The 21,379-nt window shown below is 39.1% G+C and overlaps 1 protein-coding gene across 1 annotated transcript in view; it reads left to right on the plus strand.

Moving 5' to 3' along the window:
* Nucleotides 1-133: 133 nt before the first annotated feature.
* The window catches only part of STARD9 (StAR related lipid transfer domain containing 9), a 96,158-nt gene continuing 74,912 nt past the window's right edge, over nucleotides 134-21,379 (plus strand). The window contains exons 1-3 of the mRNA XM_014251875.2: nucleotides 134-212; nucleotides 12,827-12,896; nucleotides 14,172-14,288. Of these exons, the coding sequence (XP_014107350.2) occupies nucleotides 166-212; nucleotides 12,827-12,896; nucleotides 14,172-14,288 (234 nt within the window). The 5' untranslated portion in view covers nucleotides 134-165. The remainder of the gene's footprint in view (nucleotides 213-12,826; nucleotides 12,897-14,171; nucleotides 14,289-21,379) is intronic.

The following is a 21,379-nucleotide window of genomic DNA, read 5'->3' on the forward strand; positions in this document are numbered from 1 at the left end:
GTGCGCCCCTCACGGGGCTGCCTGGGCCGGCTCTCCTGCCCTGCCCTCCCCGGCGGGGCGGCTCCGCTCCTCCCGCTCCTCCCGCTCCTCCCGCTCCTCCCGCTCCTCCCGCTCCTCCCCGTCCCGCGGGATGCGGGGCCGGGGCTGCCGGCCCTCAGCCGAGCCATGGCCAACGTCAAGGTCGCCGTGCGGGTCCGGCCTCTGAGCAAAAGGTGCGGCGGGGCGCGGCGGGGCGCGGCGGGAGGCTCTGCTGGCCGGGGGGGGGGGGGGCGCCGGTCCCGGCAGCCGGGCGGGGATCGCCGCCCTGGAGCGGCTCAGCCGCGGCTGAGACAGGGACAGCAGGACCTGGGGAGCTCGGCGGTACGGCAGGAGGAGTGGCAGCCTCCCGCCGCCTCGCTAAATAGCTTGGAAAGTTTGCTTGGAAAGGTCACCCAGTGGGGCTGTTAGGCTAACTTCCTTCTTCCTGAGCTCCCCAAAACAGGACAATTGTCATGCGGTGTCCAGGAATCTTCCCTTCCCCTTCTGTTGTTGCTGTTTTTTCCAGTGGGAGGCAGAGCCGGATATTCCCATTGTCGCCCAGCTCCGCTCCCTCCCCGGCTTGCTTGGCTCCAGTGGAAATCCCAAAAGCTACACATTACAGCTTGAAGACAACTCCCACAAAAAAAAAAAAAAAAAGAAAAAAAAAAAAAGATGCCGTAGCACAATGCTCTGGTGTTATTTGTATATAACACATGCTTAAAACCTTGCAGACTTTGGAAATTCGGAGCAGAAAAGAAGGAGAAAAAGTGAGCAGCCCAAATGTCAGTGGCTGGCAATTTGCTCCTCCTGTTAGAGAAATGCTATAGCACTCCAGCAGGAATGGCTTGAAAAGTGGTACAAGCTCTAAGGGCCAGTCTTGGATTTGATGCTGCCTTTCTTTTTGGCACGAGTCCCTCGTGTTGTCTTCTGACTGCACGGACTTTTGTGATAAATAACTCTTTCATGCAGTAGAGAAAATGATTTTTGAAGATTTGCCCAGCCAGAAAACTAGCCTAGTCATTTAGCCAGCAGTACACTAGCATATTTTGAACTCTTTTGTTCTTATTTGGCTATGGATTTTTATTTTATTTTCAAAAAAAGACTCTAGAGACTTTTGAAGAAAATGAAAAATCCCACCCAAAATGAGCCTGCGAGTATTAATAGAAAGGGAAGTGCGCAAACTAATTTACAGGTTTTCACATTTTGCCTTTATGTCAAAGCTAACTGATTTTAAAGATACTCTGTGCACAATTTTGTTTAAAATCGTGCTTGGGTTATATAGGTCTGATTTGTTGAACAGCTGTGAATGGAACAGAATTTAATAGATATTATCTATTAAATTATTATCTGGCCTATTAAGAAGAGTTACAGCATTGAAGTAAGCCTTTTATTGTTAACCTTTTATTGTTTGGTGTTGCCGTAGTGGTGGATATATTAGTTGATTGTTATCATTATCTTCCCTCTCACTAGATCTGCTTGGTGAGGAATGTTGTACCACATCTGTATTAATGTTTTTCCTGCATGGGCTGCTTTAAATAGTGCATAACAGTGAATAGGTCATTATAGCAATAAACAGCACCTGTAACTGTCAGATAAGGTGTGATAAACAGGAAAACCTTTGATGTAGGCAGTGTGGGCCAGCTGTTTGGTGAGGGATGTAGTTTGGAGAGGAAGGTAGGGTTAGAGAGGTGGGCAGCTTCTTGCACATGGGAGGAATTAATCTGAGGCTGAAACAGAAATGTTTGTATGAAGGTGAGAGTGGAAACTCAGGGGATAATGCAGGGAGAAACTGGTAATTAATTCCATCTACTCAACTCGTGATGGTGAAACAGATGGGATGGGAAGGGAGGCAGAGATCAATCGCATGGTGTCTGACCCCAAAAGCAATAGACCAGTTGCACCTTCTACTGTGCTGCCTCGGCAAAAGCATTTTTAGATGGATTTTTGTATTTTATAAATGGGAAGAGGAAGTGGTTGTATATTCTCTGTGAAGGCTCTGACATGAGAACTTTCTTTCTAGCCTTGAACAAAATTGATCAAATGTAATGACTTAGGGGCAAATACCAAATATATGAAGGCTTCGAGTAAACTTGATAGACTTTGGAAAAAAACTCTAAGTGGGCTTAAAGGTCTGTTCTCTTCCAGCTTCTTATATTGTTTCCATGCTGTTATCACACAAACCTCTTGCTATCTCTATACACGCACTCTGCAATTGCCCCAACAGGGTACCCATGTTGCCACAGCTTCTATGATGTTTTAGGTGTTTTAAAAAGGGAGACTTCCTGCAGTAAAAATTTCAGTTCAACTGGATTGAAGTACTGTAATTTGTACACTCTCCATTCCAGCCAAAAATACTAAATCTGGCTTTTAAGAGTACCAGAAGCTGGAAAGCTGCAGGCAAAGGCTAGAACTCATGGGTCAGTTGGTTGTTTCTAGGCTATCATATGAACTTCCTCATTGCTGCTCTTCATTTAATTTACAGTTGCAGATGAACCGTGGTTTTGCATCTGAAAATTCAGATATTAAAAAATGTTCATTCAGGAGCTGTCAAAATTCTTATTCTTTAGCATAAGGCAAAGAGAGGTCTTTTTCTTCTGTGTCTGTATAGCAACCAGCACAGCGCATTCTTTGACAGAGAACTCCTATGGTCAAATAATCCATGACAGATATAAAGCAAGCATGGTTACACAAAATGCAGAACTACTGCATTTCCACTGCCTAAAGTTTGAACAGCCTATAGCCAGTGATATTCATAATGCTATTAGTCATTCTCTAACAGACTAAATGATTTTTTTATCAACAAAATACAGTGTTGGGTGTAAATTCAGTCAAATATTTTCCCTGGAGTAATATTTAAAAATCTTTATTAGACATTTACTATTCTTCATACTAAAAAAGATTTGTTACTTTGTGTTTACATGGATACTTGCTCTGTGTAAATACGTTTCTCCCTTAGAATGAAATATGGAAGCCTGAATGGGTGCATTAAATTGTCTATAGCCATAGGTAATAATCAGGTATTAAACAGGAGCTGGGAAGTGATGAAATCCCTTTATGGTTTATTTCCGGATGTCTTAATGCTTGGTCTAATCTTAATCTTGGATGTCAGACTTGTAAGGAAAGAGTAATGTTATTTTTGGCTGTCAGTCAGAAGCTGTTGATGGAAACACTTTGAATGCTAGCATGTAACTATGTGAACTGGGAATGTTGTTCCTCTTTCTTTTTTGATGGCTCTGTGGAGGATGCCAACACTGCAGTCTGCAGTGTGGCGCTGTGATAGGAGACCCCACCCTCCAGACTTGGAAATGGTGTGACTGGCTGAGAAAGTATTCAAGTATTTCAGTACCGTGTCCAGGGCTCTCCTTGTGCCTGGATAACTCTCTTAATACTGTGTTGGGTGTCTGTATGCCACAGAAACCCCTGCAGTGTTGGACATGTCCTTTCACTTTTTTACGTAGGCCAGCTGAAACAAATGCTAGTTTTTATGTGCTGCTAGATTCAAACGTGTTTGTCCCTTTGCTGTGATAACCAACGTTGTATCTAGTACCTACTTGGGGCTGCTGATTGCTCTTATTGAGACTCTCAGCCGTGTCATGTAAGGAGAGGGAGGGCTGTTTGTGCATGGGACCTCTGGGAGAGGAGTGACCCACATGATCAGGGCAGTGTCATATGGGGACCAGGATGGAGCACAGCTGCCTCATGGCTTTCCCTCCCTGATCCACTACATCTTGTGCCCTCCATCCAGCTGGTCTCAGCTCATTTGTGTGTACCTGGGATTCAGTCCTTTATCAAAGCGTAGTTTGAGAGCTGCTACATATCTCAGAGATAGGAAAGAACTTTAAAAAAACCTTCCCTATACCACAATGAAGATTCTCATGCATTTCTGTAAAATTCTTTTCTTAGCATGGTCTAGTGACTAGAAGATATTGCATTCCTTCATGAATTGTGGATTGAGACCTGGGTAAAATCATTCACAGCAAATTTCTTTGGTTCACTTGTAAAGTTATAGTGTTGTTAGTTAAAAATTTGACACTGGGGCATCCAAGTTGCCTTGTGAGGCTTTTTAAACTCTAAAGTACTTTGCTTCAGGGATAGTACCCTGAAGTGTGAGAGTTACTTGTGCAGGACCAAGCAAAACGTAAGATATATTATGCTGTTGAAAAGATCATCTCCACTTTTCAGCTGTTTCTCTGGTCTGGGAGAGAGCTCTTATTTGGGAGAGTCTTTCCTGGTGTCTTTACTAACTCATAAATGAACTTTCCCATTCTCTATGACCCTCACAGTCACCTGAAAGAGTTGCTAAACAGATTAATTGATCCAAAAGCTGCCCTTTGCCTTTTTTCTGCTTTGCATTGTTTCTGAGCTGTAACCTGAAGCCTCCTGGCCAGCTATGTATTCCCCAGTCCCTTCAGTTCTTGGCCTTGTCCTCCACACTCTGGCAAATGAAAGCATCAAAGAAATGTCTGGGTAGTCCCAGGTGGCAAAGCTGAAGCACACTTCCAGCTGTGCAGGTGTTTACTATCACAGTCTGAGCTGCAACAGTTGTTTTCCTCATTTTTGCTGCTCTGCATGAACTATTCCTCTAATTGCCTTCCTGGAATGCAGCAGTTAATGAAGCCTGAGGAAAGGATGGGAAAGAGGAGTTAAGTTTGAGGTCCTGAGAACTCAGGTGAGCAAGCCCATGCCTGGGAGGGAATTTTAGGGAGTTTCTCACTCAGAGTTTCCAGAAAATGGCTTGGTGTGGGAGGCTAACCTGAGCAGTGTGCTGATCATAGCTTCACTGAATAGCTGAGAAAGAATCTCAAATGACGTGTGCATCACAATGTGAGTATTTAAAATCTATTCAAAGTAAAAGCTATGTGGAAAAATATAATTACTTTCAGATCATTTTAGCATGCAAAGTGAATTACTATTGGTTTTTACTTTTTCAACTAGGCTTGCCAGTGCTCTATCTCCTTTGTTCTTTGTAATCACATTATAGTAAACAAAGAAAAGATTATTTTGTAAGGGAGACTTATTGCTCTTTTATAGACTGTGCTCTCAGCTATTCTACATGTTCATGTGTAACCACAAGAATTTAGATACAGCAATGTGTTTTACTGCTGACAAGAGTGATAACTTGCAATAAATTTTGTAGAAAACAATTCCTTGAATCTTATGCATAACATAAGTTAAATGCTTTATCAAAATAAAATTAAAGCAACAGCAGATTGGAATTTGTTGTTCTCCTTGTATATTTTCATATATATATATATTCCTGGTGACTTTGGTGCTGTTGCTCTCTAACTCATAGAGAAATGGCAGACTTTTATCTACTTTTATCTGCTGTGATAGTTGAGTGAGTGTTGTTCCTCTGTTAAACATGGGCTTTGGGAAGAAGCATGGTGGGAAAGACCAGTCTCAGGTCTCCAAGAGTTTTTTGCTGTCTCAAAATCTGTATGAACTGCATTGTTTATGCACTGCTCGTGATTTCAAACTTCTTTTCCACAGCAGAACCAGGATTTTTAAAAGAAAAGTTGAGATTTTAATTTTGCTTTTATAAAGAAAGTCCCTCTCCAAACAAATGTCTCTTAACACACTTGTGTATCCTGTTAAGGTTGTATTGACATCTTTTCCTCCCTCTGTTAAATTAGTTATTTTTTTTTACTTAGCCTATTATTTAGTTTCACGTAGGCTGTCCAGGTGGCTGCTCTTTTCTCTTGGCATTAGCAGGTGGTTTCCATAAGACACATCTGTGACTTTGTAAGGGTACTGCATCAGCAGCTTTTCCCAGGTGTATTTTTCTTGAAGTTGCATGAACCAAGTTTTCTAAGTTTGGTAAAGGGCAGACTTTCTAGTTTCATAAAAGAGCAGAACTCTGCATGACCCTGAGATGAGCTCAGTAGATCAGAGTATGGTGCTGATAACACCGGGGTTGTAGTTTTGATCCCCAGGTGGGCCATTCACATAATAGCTGGTTTCAAGGAATGAAAACTAACTTCTGTATCCACATTCTGGTTTGCATGGAAAACATGGCATCTGTACAGCATTCTTTTGATGCAAAAGTCTGAATTATACTATGTCATTCCTCAGTAAACAGCTGTGAAATCAAGAGTGGATGAAACTGCACTGACTGGACTGAAGCTTTGTTTTAAATCCTCCTTATTTCATGCTTCTTTGAACGCTGGTGGTATGACAGATGAAAAAGACTTTTTTCTCTCCTCTTCTCTCCTCTCCTCCATGTCTCTGCATAAAAAGAAAACACCATTATTCCATAATTCAAAGCACTGCTGTATCATCAGGAGTATTTCCGACTTGGATTTATCGAGGAAGATGACTCATGTTTATATCTGCACCAAATACCGATATTTTTATTGCTATATAGTATTTGCAAAGGAGAATGAGGGAAACTACCCAAGAATAATGGTAATCACTAGGACTGGTGATTTTTTTGACTTTCAGATTGTGTTAGGCATTATGAAATCCAATGAAAGCTCCATGCAGCTGGGAGTAGGCTCAAAAAATTACTTGAGCAGCATGTCTCATACAGCAGTATGCTGTCTTGGTGAACTCTGTGTACTTGGCTTCAATAGAGAGTTTAGAATTATTTATAAACATCTGTTCTGAATTTGGTCAGAGGACTGCTGACCAGCTGTGCACTCCCATTTGCAAGACACAGTGAAACAGTTTTGACTTTAAAGAGAAATATCCAAAATGGTATTGGATAATGAGAATAATGAGAAACACTGAAAATGAATCTCAGATAAATTTACTTGATTGTCAATACTTTATTTTTACATATAAAAAAATCCTGCTTTGGCCAAAGTGAGGCTATTCATATCATCAGCACCTCGACCCTGATGGGTTACAGCAGCAGGTATAAGGAGATAACATCTCAGGCTGGTGTTGTGGAGGGATGCTGTGTTTGGAAAAGTTGTGGCTGGAGGTACCTTGACATGTCAGTAGAGTGCAGAAGCTCTAATGGCTGAAAGCTTTGATATTCTCTACAATTTTTGATGGAGCAGCATGGACTCTTAGTGCTCTCCTCATTGCACCCTTGGTCTCCCAATAGGTATATCCTCAACCCATTTTTTTGGGATAATGTTCTCTGAAGACTAGCAGAGATGAGAATAAGCCCTGCATAGTTTGTTGCTTTGTTTCCATGGCCAAGGTTGGTCAGTCATTCAAGATGTGCAAAGATGGCAGCTTCTCAAAGACACTCCTGCCAAGGCTGCCAATAAACAAGAGCCTGAGACACCAAACAACATACTGTTAAGGGAAAGAAAAGATAAATCTGACTAACTGAAGTTTTCCCCATGAAATGTTTAAACTTCATGACCAAGGGAATACTTGGGCTTGATTTTCCTCAGGATTATACATAAACTGGTGGCATGGTGATTGCATAGGTGTGCCATTAGGTGGCACAAAGTGTCCCCAGGTACAGGTGGTAAATGTCTGCCTTACTTATAGGCTGTCACAGGTATGGGTCACGTCCTGGGAAGTGACAGTCCAAGAGACAGCAGGGGTAACTGATGGTATACATCCTGCCACATTTTTTTCTGGAAGAGCCTTTGCAAGAGGAGAGGGATTGGTATACTTGACACGCTACTTTTCAGGGTCTATGCTTCAGTACAGGTTGAGATTGGGTTTGGAGTTAGCTTGAGTGGTGGGAACTGGCAGGAAAACATCAAGTACTTGCAGTGATTACATTGCAAGATAATTTTTGAAGCTTCTTTAAAAAATAATTCAAAAATTTTCTTGTACTTGAGTTGTATATATTTGCTTTAGTATGTTTGATAACTTTGGTGAATACTTTGCTGGCCTGTATTTGTAGAAGCTGTTTTGTTGCATGAGATGTCTACTGCTAATGACTGCAGTATTTTTGCTTTATCACATGTACACGTTCCTAAAACAAACAGGCAATTTTAAACAAGTCAGCTTCCTTTGTTCTCCAAGTGCCTGACTATTACTTGAGAGGGTGGAGGAGAAGTGGGCAAATTTTAGAATGCATGAAAAAACAACTTCCCCCTTTCTTTCCACCCACTGCTTCCTCCAGCTCTGCATACCTCCTTGCACTTCTGTGCTCTGTGTCTGAACTCATCTCAGTGAGATTCAGCAAGCTGTGGAAGTGTCCCTCTCGGGGGTCTTGAACCTCCCATGATTCTTTCCCACTGGCTCATTCTTGCAGTGTCTTTGTCCCTGGGGGGGTTGCATTAGCTTTACATCTTGGCTGCAAAAATTATTTTTCATAGCAACAGGAAATGTTATGAGAGTCCCTTTGGACTGGCTGTATTTTCTGGATTGCTGCAGCAGCTTTGTTTTTGCCAGGTCTCCATTGTAGCTCCCCATTACAGCCCTGCCACTCCATTCTCTACTTACGCCACTGCTCTGTTGCTGGGTCTGCATTTCTCTAAAGCTTTCTATAACTGAGAAGATGCAGGTCTTCCCTGGGACAAGCACCATCAAGTGCTGTTTGTACAGCTTTTTCCTTGTCCAGGGAACTTGTTTTCATGGAAAATAATTTAGGAGAGGCATTTCCCAAATACAGCATGCATTTTTCAGGAAGTGGGGAGCAGAGAGGATGGGGAAACTAAATGTTAGGACCACAGTGACTTCTAAGTGGCAGAAGCCAAAAGTGTTACTAGAGAAGTTTGAAGTTGATTTTTATGGGTACAAATAATAGTTTTCAAACCTGTGGGGAGAAAGCAATCTGGGGAGAAATGGGGAGCACCCATTCCTAAGGATGATGGATTGCTTTATCATTCAAATGCAAACTGTTGCACTTGCATGTAAGACTGTAATGACAAACTTAGGTTTTGCTGAAAGAGCTTTTGTAGTGTTTGCAATTTGGAGTTACGGTCAAAATAGCTGGAACAGCTGTGAGTGTTTTTCCTCCTGGGCTTTAGATAGGAAACTGTGTTTTCTTTCCCCGGGTTCTATGTTTTGTACCTAAGTGAAGCATGATATAAATGTGTGTTTACAGGGAGTTCCAATGCTCAGCCTGTAGAGCTGGCAGCTCCAGGTTCGTGTTTTGTTGGTGCTCCCTGGTCTGGCTGTAAGCTGCAGCAGAAGGAAAGGGTCTCCATTCCCACCACCACGTGTTCCTGCCCTTTCTCTTGCTTTGGCTCAGCAGGTTGTCTGACTGCTGGGCTCAGGGCTCTGGAAGGGCTTGAGAGTCCTGTGACACCTTGATTATTTATTTTGGTTTTTTTCTCCTGATCACAGCTGATATGAGTCATTGCATGGGTGTGTGGTTGCTAGAAAGTAGAAACACATGTGGGGAGTTGGAGCAGCAAAGAGAAATTACATCTTTCAGCAACAGTCTGGAATTAAGATAAAAGTCTGGGTGCTGTGAATATGCACCCAGATCTAAGGAAGATTTTAGTTCTGTCCCCATCTTCTTGTGGCTTTCTTGTTTTGTGTGACTCAAGTGAAGGTATTTGATTGCTGCATTAAGCTTTGTGGCTGCATAGTGTGGAATCTTTGATACCTGGTAAAAGGTGACAATTTCATTTTGTATTGTGTTTTACCAGGTTTATTTTATGTTTATTTTAATATAATAGATATGTAAATGCCAGTCCAATTTTTTTTAGATCCAGAAATTCTTTGTATCTCAAAGATTTTATGTTTGGAATTTCTTCCTTATCCTTAATCTTTAGTAATGACTGTAGCCTGTGAGAGCATCAGGTCTAGAAGAACCCACAGAGAAAAGTCACTTTTTCAGAGGGTTATGTGTAACATGTGGACTGAAGGCAGTGAGTTTCACGTAATTATCATAGCTGGGGTTGAGGCCACTGTTTGTTGTTGGGGTTGCCTTACTTCTGCAACTAGAACACCCTGGCATTTAAAACTATTAAAAGCTTTTCCAGATTTCACCCATTTGAGAACAAATGTCCTATTCATGAAAGCCTGTTCCAGACTAGGTTGCTTAAAATTATTTTTAAGCTTCACCCAGAACAGTTCAGCTGCTTCAGGAGATAAGGTTATGGGAAATTACGTTTTAAAGCATATAAAAGCTACTTTGGGGAACCTTTTATTTGAATTCCACAATTAATTTTAAAATTTGAAATCTGATGTGATTCCCATCTCAATCTACCCATTTCTGCCCAAGTTCTAAACCATTAAAACTCTTTAACATGCTCAGTGAAGACTTGTAGTAATGTAGCAGGTAAAAATTTTAAGGGCTCTACTTTCTCTCAGCTTGAATTCTCCAGTGTTGACCAAATCATGCTTGCATCATCCCCTTATGTAAAAAAAAGAACTCATTGTTTGAGCATTGCTTTAATAGCTTAGGCTCAGTGCTGTCCAAGTCACAATGGAAGCCCAAGAATGGGACCTGGACAAGAAGGTGTTCTCTCTGATTTATTCCCAGTAATCTGTTTGCTGACCTCAGCACATGTCCAGGAGGAAACACCAGTTTATTAGTGGGGTGTACAAGTAAACTTGGGTTAGACACTGGAAGACCTGACAAGAGGAGCAGGGTTATGTATCTTTGGAGCAGAGACATCAGTGACTAGCTACAATGCAGTAGGAGGAGGGACACAAGACCTGCAGAGCAGTTGAAGAATGCCCTGGGCAAGATGGACATGATGCCAGTGAGAACACATAGCACATATCTGTAGGGAATGATGTGTATGCATAGGAGGAGAAGGATAGGAACTCAGTGAACTATTTCGGCTGGTAAAACTGGAGCATTAAGGACTGAAAATTAAGGATGCTCATGGGATTGGGAAACAGGATAGGGTCAAGCTCACACCTGGGCAGTGAGGGAAAGAGTATATGTAACAAAAGCAAGCTCTCTCCTAAATGATCCCTCTGGTTTTCTGTCTTCTGCTGTTCTTAAACTATTGTGAAATTCTGTTAAAATGTCCCATTGTCTCTTAAATCAGATCTACTGTACAGGGTAATCACCAGCTTTGTCCATTAGCTCACCTGGCAGAGATTTATACATGGATATCAAAGCCCCATGAGTAACTTACATTGGAAAGCATTTGCTTGTCAACACATCTATAAAGTTACACATGTCCAGGTTTAAATGCATCACTTGCACATTTCTAGCTTAGGTACTCCCAGCCTGTATCCTCAGGCACTGTTCCTTGTTCATTTGTTCTTTAGGGAGCCTTATGAGACCTCTGTTCTGTACTCAGCTGTACATAATGGGACATTTGGTACCCAGCTCTCCATAATGTGCTTCCCTTTCTCTTGGGATATGACTTGGGGCTCAGGTGGCTGATGTGCTGAACAGCTCAATACTCTTGGCTTAACTAAAATCTCTGGGAGCTGTCCTTGTATTTTCTGTGAAGAGTCACATGTAAGTTTGTACTACAGGAAATACCAAGTTCAGTCTGTCTCAAGGAGGGTACCTCAAAAATCAGTAATGTGCAGCAAGAGACTTTAAGGTAAAGCATTACTTCTGTCTGCAAAATGGAAACAGTTACGCTCAGAAATGTGCTAAAACCTCTTATGCCTGGAGAGTTCAAATGCTACAGTGATTGTCTTCAAGCCTTAAGTGTCCTAAAGCATTGTTTTGAATCTTGTTTTGGAATAGAAGGCATGGGGTAAAAAAATGACTAGTGAAGAGACCCAAAAGCAGGGGATGATGTACTTTGGGCCACCTAGAAGTTAGGGTCCTCAATGGAGACAGATTGTTATTGGTGGGGGATTAAATTCTTCTGCACACATATAAAGGAATCTGTTACAGGTCTAGGGCCAGGACTGAGCAGTTGTCTGCTGGGTTTGAATTTTCTAATTCTTGTTCTCTCTAACCTAGTTTTTAACTGACCTCACGACACTCATCCAGCTGATTATCAGGAGATATATATATATATATATATATATATATATATGCATCTAACCACGAATGACAGTGTGTCTTCACCTTAATATTAATAAAATTTGACAAAACTGCACTGAGGACAAAATTGTTTTTATTTCTAAACTGATTTCTTACAGCTTTACAAAGCTAATGGTCTTCATCAAAACTTTATCAGAAAGTTGCATCTTAAAAGATTTGTCAGTATCAGACCATAAAGCAAAATACAGAGGAAACATAAAGCATCTTTGTCTTGTTCTTAACTTCTCTTTTTTGTGTGTGTGTGGTTTTTTGTTTGTTTGTTTTTGTGGTTTTGTTTTTTCTTTGTCCATTTTCTTTTTTCATTCCTTTCTAACATGACTTATTTTGGATGTGGAAGTGGTCTGTAGTACCCAGTCACAGCTGCTGCCAATGACAGATTTAAACAGCATATATGAGTGCATGGTCCTTTGCACTTGAAGAAATCCTGTCCATTTTACATTTCATGGCAGGTTTTTTTTGTTTTACTTTTTGTTTGGTGCTTTTTTTTTCCTAGAGTGTACTTTTTTGAGGACTACAACAAACACTTTGGATTAAGTGGAAAAAATCAGACAGTGGTTGCACTGAGGACTCTTGTGACTCACAAGTCTGTGACATGGATCCCTACCCCACAAAGCACAGCCAGTCTACCACTGCTCCACTCTACTTCCTTGTGAAAGTAATTTAAAGCAACAACTCTTAAATAGAAATGAAATCCTAACAATGTATTCAGGAAAAACACTTCAGAGCTCTTTAATCACCTCAGTCTTGGGGTTTTTTTAGCCCCTTGCTATTGAGATACCTGAATGCAGAACTGCAAATTCTGTTTCATGTCACAGAGTCTTATCTGTGTGTATCTGATATCTGAAGTATCTGATTTATAGCTCTGATTTGTGGTTTGCTGAAGTAAACATAAATTTCTGAAGTTTAGTAGTTTGACATGCACCTTTCTGGTTTTTTATATTTTAAATGGGTTTTTAAAATGTGTTCTGTTTCCAGAGAGAGAGCAGAAGGAGGAAGAGTGATTGTAGAAGTTGATGACAAAGTGGCGAAAGTCAGAAATATAAAGGTATGCTTTTTGTTCTCTCCTCTTTCCCATATAAGAATCCTGACATCCTGATAATTTTCTCTGTTTGCTTGGCTATTGGATCATTCTAATAGAAATATTAAGGGAGAAGTTTAAATTGGCACAGCCCTAGAACTATTGCAGCAGAAGCGTGGGGAGGGGTTATTTTGGTTTGGGGTTAGTTTGTGTGTTTTGGGCGAGGGGTAGGAATTGAGAAGGGACATAACAGGTAGTTACCTTGTCTGTATGTTATGGCTATCAAAGCTTCTGCAATCCTTGTTGCATGCCATTATTCAAGGCTGTTGGTAAATTGTTTAGGATTTTTTGCATATCTTGCTGTTACTAACATCTGGATCATTTTTTTCCCCCCTGTATCTTTTGTCCTTTTGTATTTTCTCTCAGAGTGCAATTGATTTGCAGGAAATAGAGCAAATTGTGTAAAGCTAAACTTCAGGCCTTGGTAAAATACTAAGACCTATGAGAATAAACTGAGTATAGTCATCATCTTCTTTGAGAGCTCTGGAGCCTGCATGTTTTCTTTCTGTTTAAGTTAGTGTGAATGTTGAGGTTATAACAAAGTTACCAATCAGATCAAAATTACATATATAAGGTGTTTTGTAGCATGTTTTGACTCATTACTCTCCTCCTTTGAGTGTTCATAAGCTTATCTGTTTTATTACAGATCACTTGGGCAAGATTATATGGAAATACTTATACAATTCCTTTAATTTCAGTGATTGTTGATTCTTGTGCTAGAAAGGCTTCACTGTCATTGTTAGTAGGCAATAAAGGTTGAGTTTGCACTGTGTAGTCCCAGTGACAGAAGCATTAGCTTGCAACCATGACAAAGCAAAGGAAAATTGGGGAAAAGACCTGCATATTCAATTATGCAGTGAGAAAATTCTTTTCTTCTTATCAAATGGGGCCTCATTTCTGTGATGTGGTTCTCTGTGAAGTAGAAGAATTTCAGAGAAATATCAAAAGGTTTATAAAGCTTTCCAGCCAATACATAGAATTTATGAAGATTAGCTGAATTGTGTCTATTGTATGTGTCTTGGAGAACCTTGGCTGTAGTAAATGAGCCCTTCAGTAAAAATACTCTAGCAGGTTTGTCATGGATGTCTCCATCTCACTCTAACATCAAGAAGAAAATTGAATAAAGAGGTTTAACTCTTTTCCCTTTCCACAAGATAAACTTCCCATTAACTTGGAAAATGTTTTTTTTTTTTTGTGTCAGCTTCAGAATGACTTGCTTTTTCTTTTTCCTTTTATTGTCAGGTTGACAGTAGGCTTGATAACAGCTGGGACATGAGAGAAAAAACTGTGGCCTTCAGCTTTGACTACTGCTACTGGTCAGTCGATCCTGAAGATCCAAAGTATGCATCTCAGGAAATGGTGAGTGATGCTCCATGTCCACCTTCCCATCCCATTTTGTCCTTCATAACCACATCTTCAGGAAGATATTGAGATGTAGAATGCATGAGATCTCCTTTTCTATTCTGCCCCAATCTTTTTCTTATTTTGTTTGTAATACCACAGTACTCGGTCCTTTTTTCTGAAGCAGGTGTAGTAGAAATGCAACACCCTTGTTTGTCAACCAATGCACACTTCCCTTCATTACGTTAAATTTGGTAGTGATCATTAATGGTGATGACCTGAGGGCTCTAGCTTAGAAATGAGAACTTTTTTCAGGATCAGGTATGAGGATCTAGAGGGAGAAAGCTCTGAAAGAAAGAAAGAGTGTTGAGGTGATTCTTTGAGAGGATCAACAGTGAAGTAATCAGATCTTTAATGGTAGAAAATTTTACTTATACTGTATTTTTCAGAGATCTTTTCCTTAATAAAGCATCAGAAATCTCATTTAACTAATGGAGACTCCCCCTGTCTTCAGATCCAAGCTTAGGTTGATTAAAAAAGATTGAAGGATTTGGCATTAAAATAGGATGTTATAACGACTCTGTTAATAAACAAGGAATTATTAAATCTACAAATGGATACAGTGCATAGCAAAGCTATCAAAATATTTCATTATATAAGCATAGATATTTTGCCATTACAATCAGGTTTTACTGCTGTTTTGTCTTCAGAATTATACAAATTTTATTTCTGTCTGTTGTCAGTACAACTGTTCCTGAAATTTTGACCTCTGTAATTGTGGTGTTTTTTACAGAAATTCTTATTTAAGACTGAGTTAGTCCTGTAAAATTTGTATTTCTGGTAGTGATGAGCACACACGTATTTTGGGAGTCAGTGTTTGAAAAGCTGTCACATTTGGCGGTTACCATAACTGCAGGTGAAATTCTTGACTGTGCTTTATTTCCTTCCTGGTACAGTAGTGTGGAAGATGCTTGGTGAACTTGGGAAGTGTATTTTGTGTTTAAAAAAGTAAACTTTCTTTCTGAAGTACTTGGCACTAGATAAATTTCTGTTTTAGGGAGTAAAAAACCAAATCTTTAAATGTTGATCTGTTTGGGCTCCCCCCAGCCCCACTTACATTTTCTTGTTTGTTTTGATTTTGTGTTTGTTGTGAGTTTGTCACATAATACAAGTAGAAGCTTCCATCTTTAAATGGTTGACAATATAGCTGGCTTTCTAGCTGGAATGGTTTAGCAGATGAAATGCTGATAAATTCAGCCTGCCAAGTCAGTTTTAGCTCTACTCTGTGAGAGAAATTATCAGAACTGCCAAATGGAAAATACAGATATTGGCTACAAATGTAAATTTTTGTTCTTGTTGTTATTAAATATAAGTGTGACTGAAAAAGAACATAAGATGCAATATAAACACTGCAGCGTCCTTGCTGGGGTTGAGTAGCTATTTCAGATGCTGTGGAGAACTTTGTGTTATCATGCAATACAGTTTTATCTGATAAAAACAGTGAGGGGGAAACATGAATTCCTGGGCCATAGAGAATTGAGAAATGGGCTGTAGTTCCTTTATGTGTGCCTGATGCTGACTGAAAGGACATCCACGGGTACTCTGTGTAACTGCTGGGTTACTGAGCCTTAGACAGATGTCTTATGTGAGATAAGAAAAGTCAAAAGATGGACCGGTGTTTTGAAAGGCCTGGAGTCATGAGGGAATTTCTTGGGCTTTTTTGCCTGTCTTTGTGACTGTAGAACCTGTAAAATGTACTTCAAATGTCCTTGAGAAGAGGTTGCTGAAATACAGCAATTTTACCATACTTCTGGGCATTTTTCTGCCCTCTTATACTGCATGAACGAATTTATTGTACTAATGCCATGTTTGGAATCGTTGTTTCAGTGCTGAGCTGACAGCAATGATGTTATCAGCAGCCAAAGGAGGTACAGTGCCACTGTCATCCTGTAAAAGCTTTTTTTCATGAGCTGACCTTGGAGTACTTTTCCCTTGAAGATGTCCTGCCAACTGTTATCATATGTGGTTGGTGTATTGATTGAGGAAGAAAAGTAGATAAAAGTGTCTGTCTTGAGATTGATTTTTGTAGAATGCTGTCCTTTTAGTAAACTATTTTTATTTTTTTTTCCCTGTAGATGGATGTGTAAAAGTCAAGTCCTAACAGCTTCTTCAGTTATGGACTCTCTGAGAGTGTAATGATAGTGGGAGGGCTGCAAATCCCAGTGCTTAAGAAGGATTTTAAAGATACAACCCTGCTCCTCTGAATACTTCTTACACTTTCTTCCAGATGTTAACACTGTACACTTCAGGTTCCTGTCTCTTACATTTCAGAGACATGTACACACAATACATTTTATTCCCTGTATATTTTGGTCAAATACTTCACAGGCACTTGTAAGAGGCTTAAGCCGCACATGTGTAAGTGCTTTGAAATGTTTGGAAAATTAGTTTGGATTCATTGTTCTGTTTTTTACAAAGACTGTTCTTTCTCTGCCACCTGTATTTTATTTGTATTTTCCAAAAAGGGACTACATGTTGCCCATCTTGTATGTTTTTCCCAATACATTCACATTAGTATTTTTATTTTTTTAAAAAAAGTAGGGGAAGTATTTTTTCACTTTAATTTGGGAAAAGCAGACCTTGAAATACAGTAAATTGAGGAGGAACTGGACCAATGTAGTAAAATTGATAATGTTCATGTGAAAGATTCTATGCCTTCGCTTTTATTTTTTTAATAGCGCTGAAACCAGAAGTGCTTTTCTCTTCAAAAAGCTGGACCAAAAAGTCAAAAATAAATACTATTTTTTAAAAAGTCAAAAATATAGATTATTTTTAAAAAGTGTTATTGTATGCATATTTTTTAGGGCTGAATTTAAGAAGTAATTCTTATGTCATTATATCTATATCTATATATACAAGTTTCCTTGACAGGAATTACAGAGATAATGTAAGCCACCTTCTGTCTCTGAAAAGAGGAAAGTTTGCTAAACTAAAAACAAAGCTGATTTTGACTACTGGAAGAAGGACCCATTACTGCTGGTGTCTGGGAAACAGGCTGCTTAGCACATGTAACCTGTTGGATAGTGGCTGGTTTTGGAAGATGGCTTCAGGAATCCATGGATAGTCTGCTTTTAGTTATGATTATTCTCTCATTTGAAACATTTAAGGAAATAGATATGAGCCAGAGTTCTGGTTTCTTTATTTCTCTCCTGTGGTGAAATATGAAGTTTATATAAAGTATACAGTCTTTCTAACAATGATTCAGTAATTTATAATCTTAATTTAGATTTCCAGTGTAAGTGGTTTTAAGTCTTATCTTTCCTTTAGAAGTTGCATAAATTATTCACAAAATATAAGATTTTTGAAATAGGTCAGCTATACAAGCATTAATTCATTTTCCAAATAAGCTGAATTTTACAATGTGACCTGTGGTTTTTAGGTAGCCACTTTGGAGACCCTTGGGTTTTTGTTTGGGATTTGTTGCTTTTGTTTTCTCACTGGGAAATTGAATACTTTGTGTTGATACTGAGCTGAAGTTTTCATCCTCTTTCACAGATGAGCAATTCTACCTTCTTGTTTTAAAGACAATTTTTTTTCTAACTGGATTTGTTGGTATATAAGCAGAGTAGAAAAATCAAGAAACACCATAAGGAAAGTCTTATTGGCTAAATCAACCAGACCTATCAGCCACCAAAGGAAGAGGGAAAGGAAACAGATCTGCCAAATCCTTCTAAGTAGGGAGAGATGAACCAGGCACCAAGGTTACAGGCCAGAGAGAAAGAAAGAAAGATCAAAAACTTGTGTGGGACCAGAGGAAGAACAGGTCACAAATAAATATGGATTAAGGACAGGGACAGAACATTTGATGTGCAAAGTATGAAGTGAGAAACAAAATGAAATTCTAAAATATTATAGGCATTTAAGAGAAAAAGGCTGTGCATGGTTTTCTGATCTTAACTTTGCAATTTGTTACATGCATTTTCCATGGCTGTAAAAGAGTGAATGGTTTTCCAAAACATCACTGTCAAGATGCAGTGATACTCTTCAAAAAACCAGCCCTCTGCCCCCAGAAATACCAAATTCAAAAGAGAAAATAAAACAAACAACCCCCAACAAAACAAACAAGCAAAAACAACAACAAAAAAACCCCACAAAATGTAATACTTGAGGTGATGTGTCTTTTCCTGCCATTTTTGAGACAAAGTGTAGATTTCCTCTGTCACAAGTTGATGCAGAATTAGTTCAGTCTCACAGAGGGAAAATGTTGATTGTCTGCACCTGGGTTTTACCACTTGCAAACAATAAAGTGGTTTTGTTTTGTCTCCCTGTATTCTTCTACTAAGGTTTTTTTGGGAAGTGATTTTGATTTGGCAAAAAATCTTCTTTACTATAGGGGGGCATTTTGTGTGACTGTTCCCTTCCCATTCCTTTCCTCCCTAGATGTCTTCAGGAACCTGTGTGTAGTTCAGGATTGTTTTCCAAAGACAATGCTGGAAATGCATCACTTATGGGACTCTCCTGTCCTAGAGATTCATTATATCCTTTCCTTTTGCAGTAAAAATCCTGTGTATAATGTTATTTTAATATTTAGGGTTATAACTTTCATTTTCACAGGTAGACTCATGCTTGCTGATTCTTTCTGCTGGTTGAATGTGATATGTTAGTATGTAAGTGCTGTGAGACATTTATAGTTGTCTCAGAAACAAACGTCTACATTTAAACTTACTCAAATTTTTGTCTGGCATAGGAAAGCGTGTTTCAATCTTTTGAGCTTCCCTTGTAAAACCTAAAATAGCTCTTAGTGAATGTTTCCCCAAATCTGTTTTAGCTCCACTAGACTGAGGAGAGCGTTTGAAAATGTTGCAAAACTTACGTAATTGCTCATTTAAATCCTACTGATGAAAAAACATGTTTCAGCTTGGAAAAAAAATATGTTTCAGCAAGCACAGTTAAACAAAATCATAAGGGTATTTTGCAGAAGAGTAAGAAACACAGGAACACAAGCAAGCATCAAATACTTCTGTAGCTGGTTGCTACAGCTTCAGTCCTCAGCTTCCCTCCAGCCATGCTTCCCATCCAGGTATTGTGCACGCTCAGTGCCGTGGTGGGCAGGCTGACCCAGGAATCCGCTCCTTTAGATAACAGCACTCTGTTCCATGACTAACAGGCTTTGAATGGTGGGTATAATGAAATCCAGAAAAGTGTTTAACTTCCCAACCAGCACTGATTCCAGTGGGATCCAGAACTCCGACTGGGTTTTCTTGGAACGCTTTCTGTAGCTTAGTCTTTTGTACTTAGTGCAATAGTTTCATGGAGATGATAGTGTTTATAAGGGAAATAGTAATTTAGACTTTAGATTTTCCTTCCTCAGGCTCCCTAAAGAATTAAATAAATTATATTCATATTGGTCAAAGAATTTTACACTTCTGGGCTGATAAGTGTGTGATTTTGGTTTGACACAGTATATTGGGTATATGCTGATGTGACTATTCCTTCAGTGGCTCTCTGAATATTATAATTTTCATTAATACTGTGAATCTTAATGGATAAATGAATGAAATAAAGATATATCCATAAAAGCCCTTGACCAAAAAGGCTATAAATAAACAAAAAAATAACTGAAGTAAATCTAAGAAATGTAAGGGTGCACAGTGGTTAAATAGCTGAGTGATTACATACTCTTGCATATTTTTCCCTGAAGGAATACATTCTTTTATGAAGACAAGTGTCTGTCTATCAAAGAAAAAATAAAATTGCAAGACTCTTGTATATTTTTCCCTGTATGTAGAGGTTGCACTGTGATGTGTCACATGTGAATAGTATCTTAATAAATCGGGATGCTTTTACGGTAAGAAAGCAGTAAGAGTATAAAAACAAATCTTATTGAAAATTTAGTAACTGGTTCTAATTTCTTGACCTTCTCACCCTGTACCTTCCTATTGTTCAGCACTGGTTTATTAATGTAAGTGAAAGAATAACAATGATTCTTTTTTTGGTGCATTTTCACTGTGCTTTTGAACCACTGAGGGTTTTACTGAAAGATTGTTCAAAAGCAAGTTTTTTTGAAAAGCATGTTCAATTAAAGGTTGTTTATTTCTAAGCTTTATATAGCAAGTAACACAGGTTCTCTTTGCCTGTCTGTCCATTCCACATGTGTAGCTAGGAAGAGCTCCTTCCTCTTCAAATGTGTCATCCAATTATTTCTGTCTTTGTTGATAAATATATTCATTGGAAAAATTATTCCTTGCTCTGGAGGCAGAAATGGGGATTACTGATGGCTCATGTGGTAGAATACATATAAGCCCTGTAAAGAGTTTTTTTCATTTCTTCTTCTAAGTGCTTTCCATCATGTCTGGTTTTGCAGCATAGTTGGACCTTATACTATTTCCATCTAAGAAAAGTGGCTGGGGGAATGAGTAGACAGGCTTTTATTTAGTTGCTTGTCAGAGTGTAACTGAAAAGCGAATAAAGAAGCAGATGTTTAGGATGCAAGGTTTCCAATATGGCACTAGGTTTTGATTTTTTTTTTTCCAAGGGTTTTGTTTATTTGTTTTACATGTTAACTGCAAAAGCTTAGAAAAGTTACACAATTGTATTGTTTGGAAGGAAAATATTGCAACATACTTTCCAACTCTTCATCAAACTAAGTCACTTTATTCCTTTTTTTTTTTAAAGTGCAAAGTAATGCATTGACAAACTTCACCTGAGATACTGTTCCTCTCTAAGCTGAGTTTGTGACACTTCCATGCCTCTGCATTCCCTGCAAGATTCAAGTTTTAAATTGTCTTGTAAATTATCAGGACAAAATCAAAATCTGTTATCTGTCCTATGAGCCTAATTATTAAAAAAAAATATATATATAACACAATGAACTTAAAATTTAAATATCTTGAAAAATTCTTTAGGTTTTTCTCTCTCTCTCTGTCCTCTCACCCTCCTTGTCTTGTAAAAGGAGGGAGAAAGAGAAGGCAGTAGCAGCTGTGGGTGTAAATGGCATTTTCACACGAAATATTTGAAAAGCAGTAAGCATTCCATCTGCAAGAAATTTTTTTCTCCAATCCAGAGTGAGACAGAAGTGAAAAGGAGAGTGTGCTATAAGAAAAAGGCTT

This window comes from Pseudopodoces humilis, chromosome 7, assembly GCF_049639895.1.
Source record: "Pseudopodoces humilis isolate 2021_Gansu_Grassland_sample_001 chromosome 7, ASM4963989v1, whole genome shotgun sequence".
In the NCBI taxonomy this organism is placed as follows: Eukaryota; Metazoa; Chordata; class Aves; order Passeriformes; family Paridae; genus Pseudopodoces; species Pseudopodoces humilis.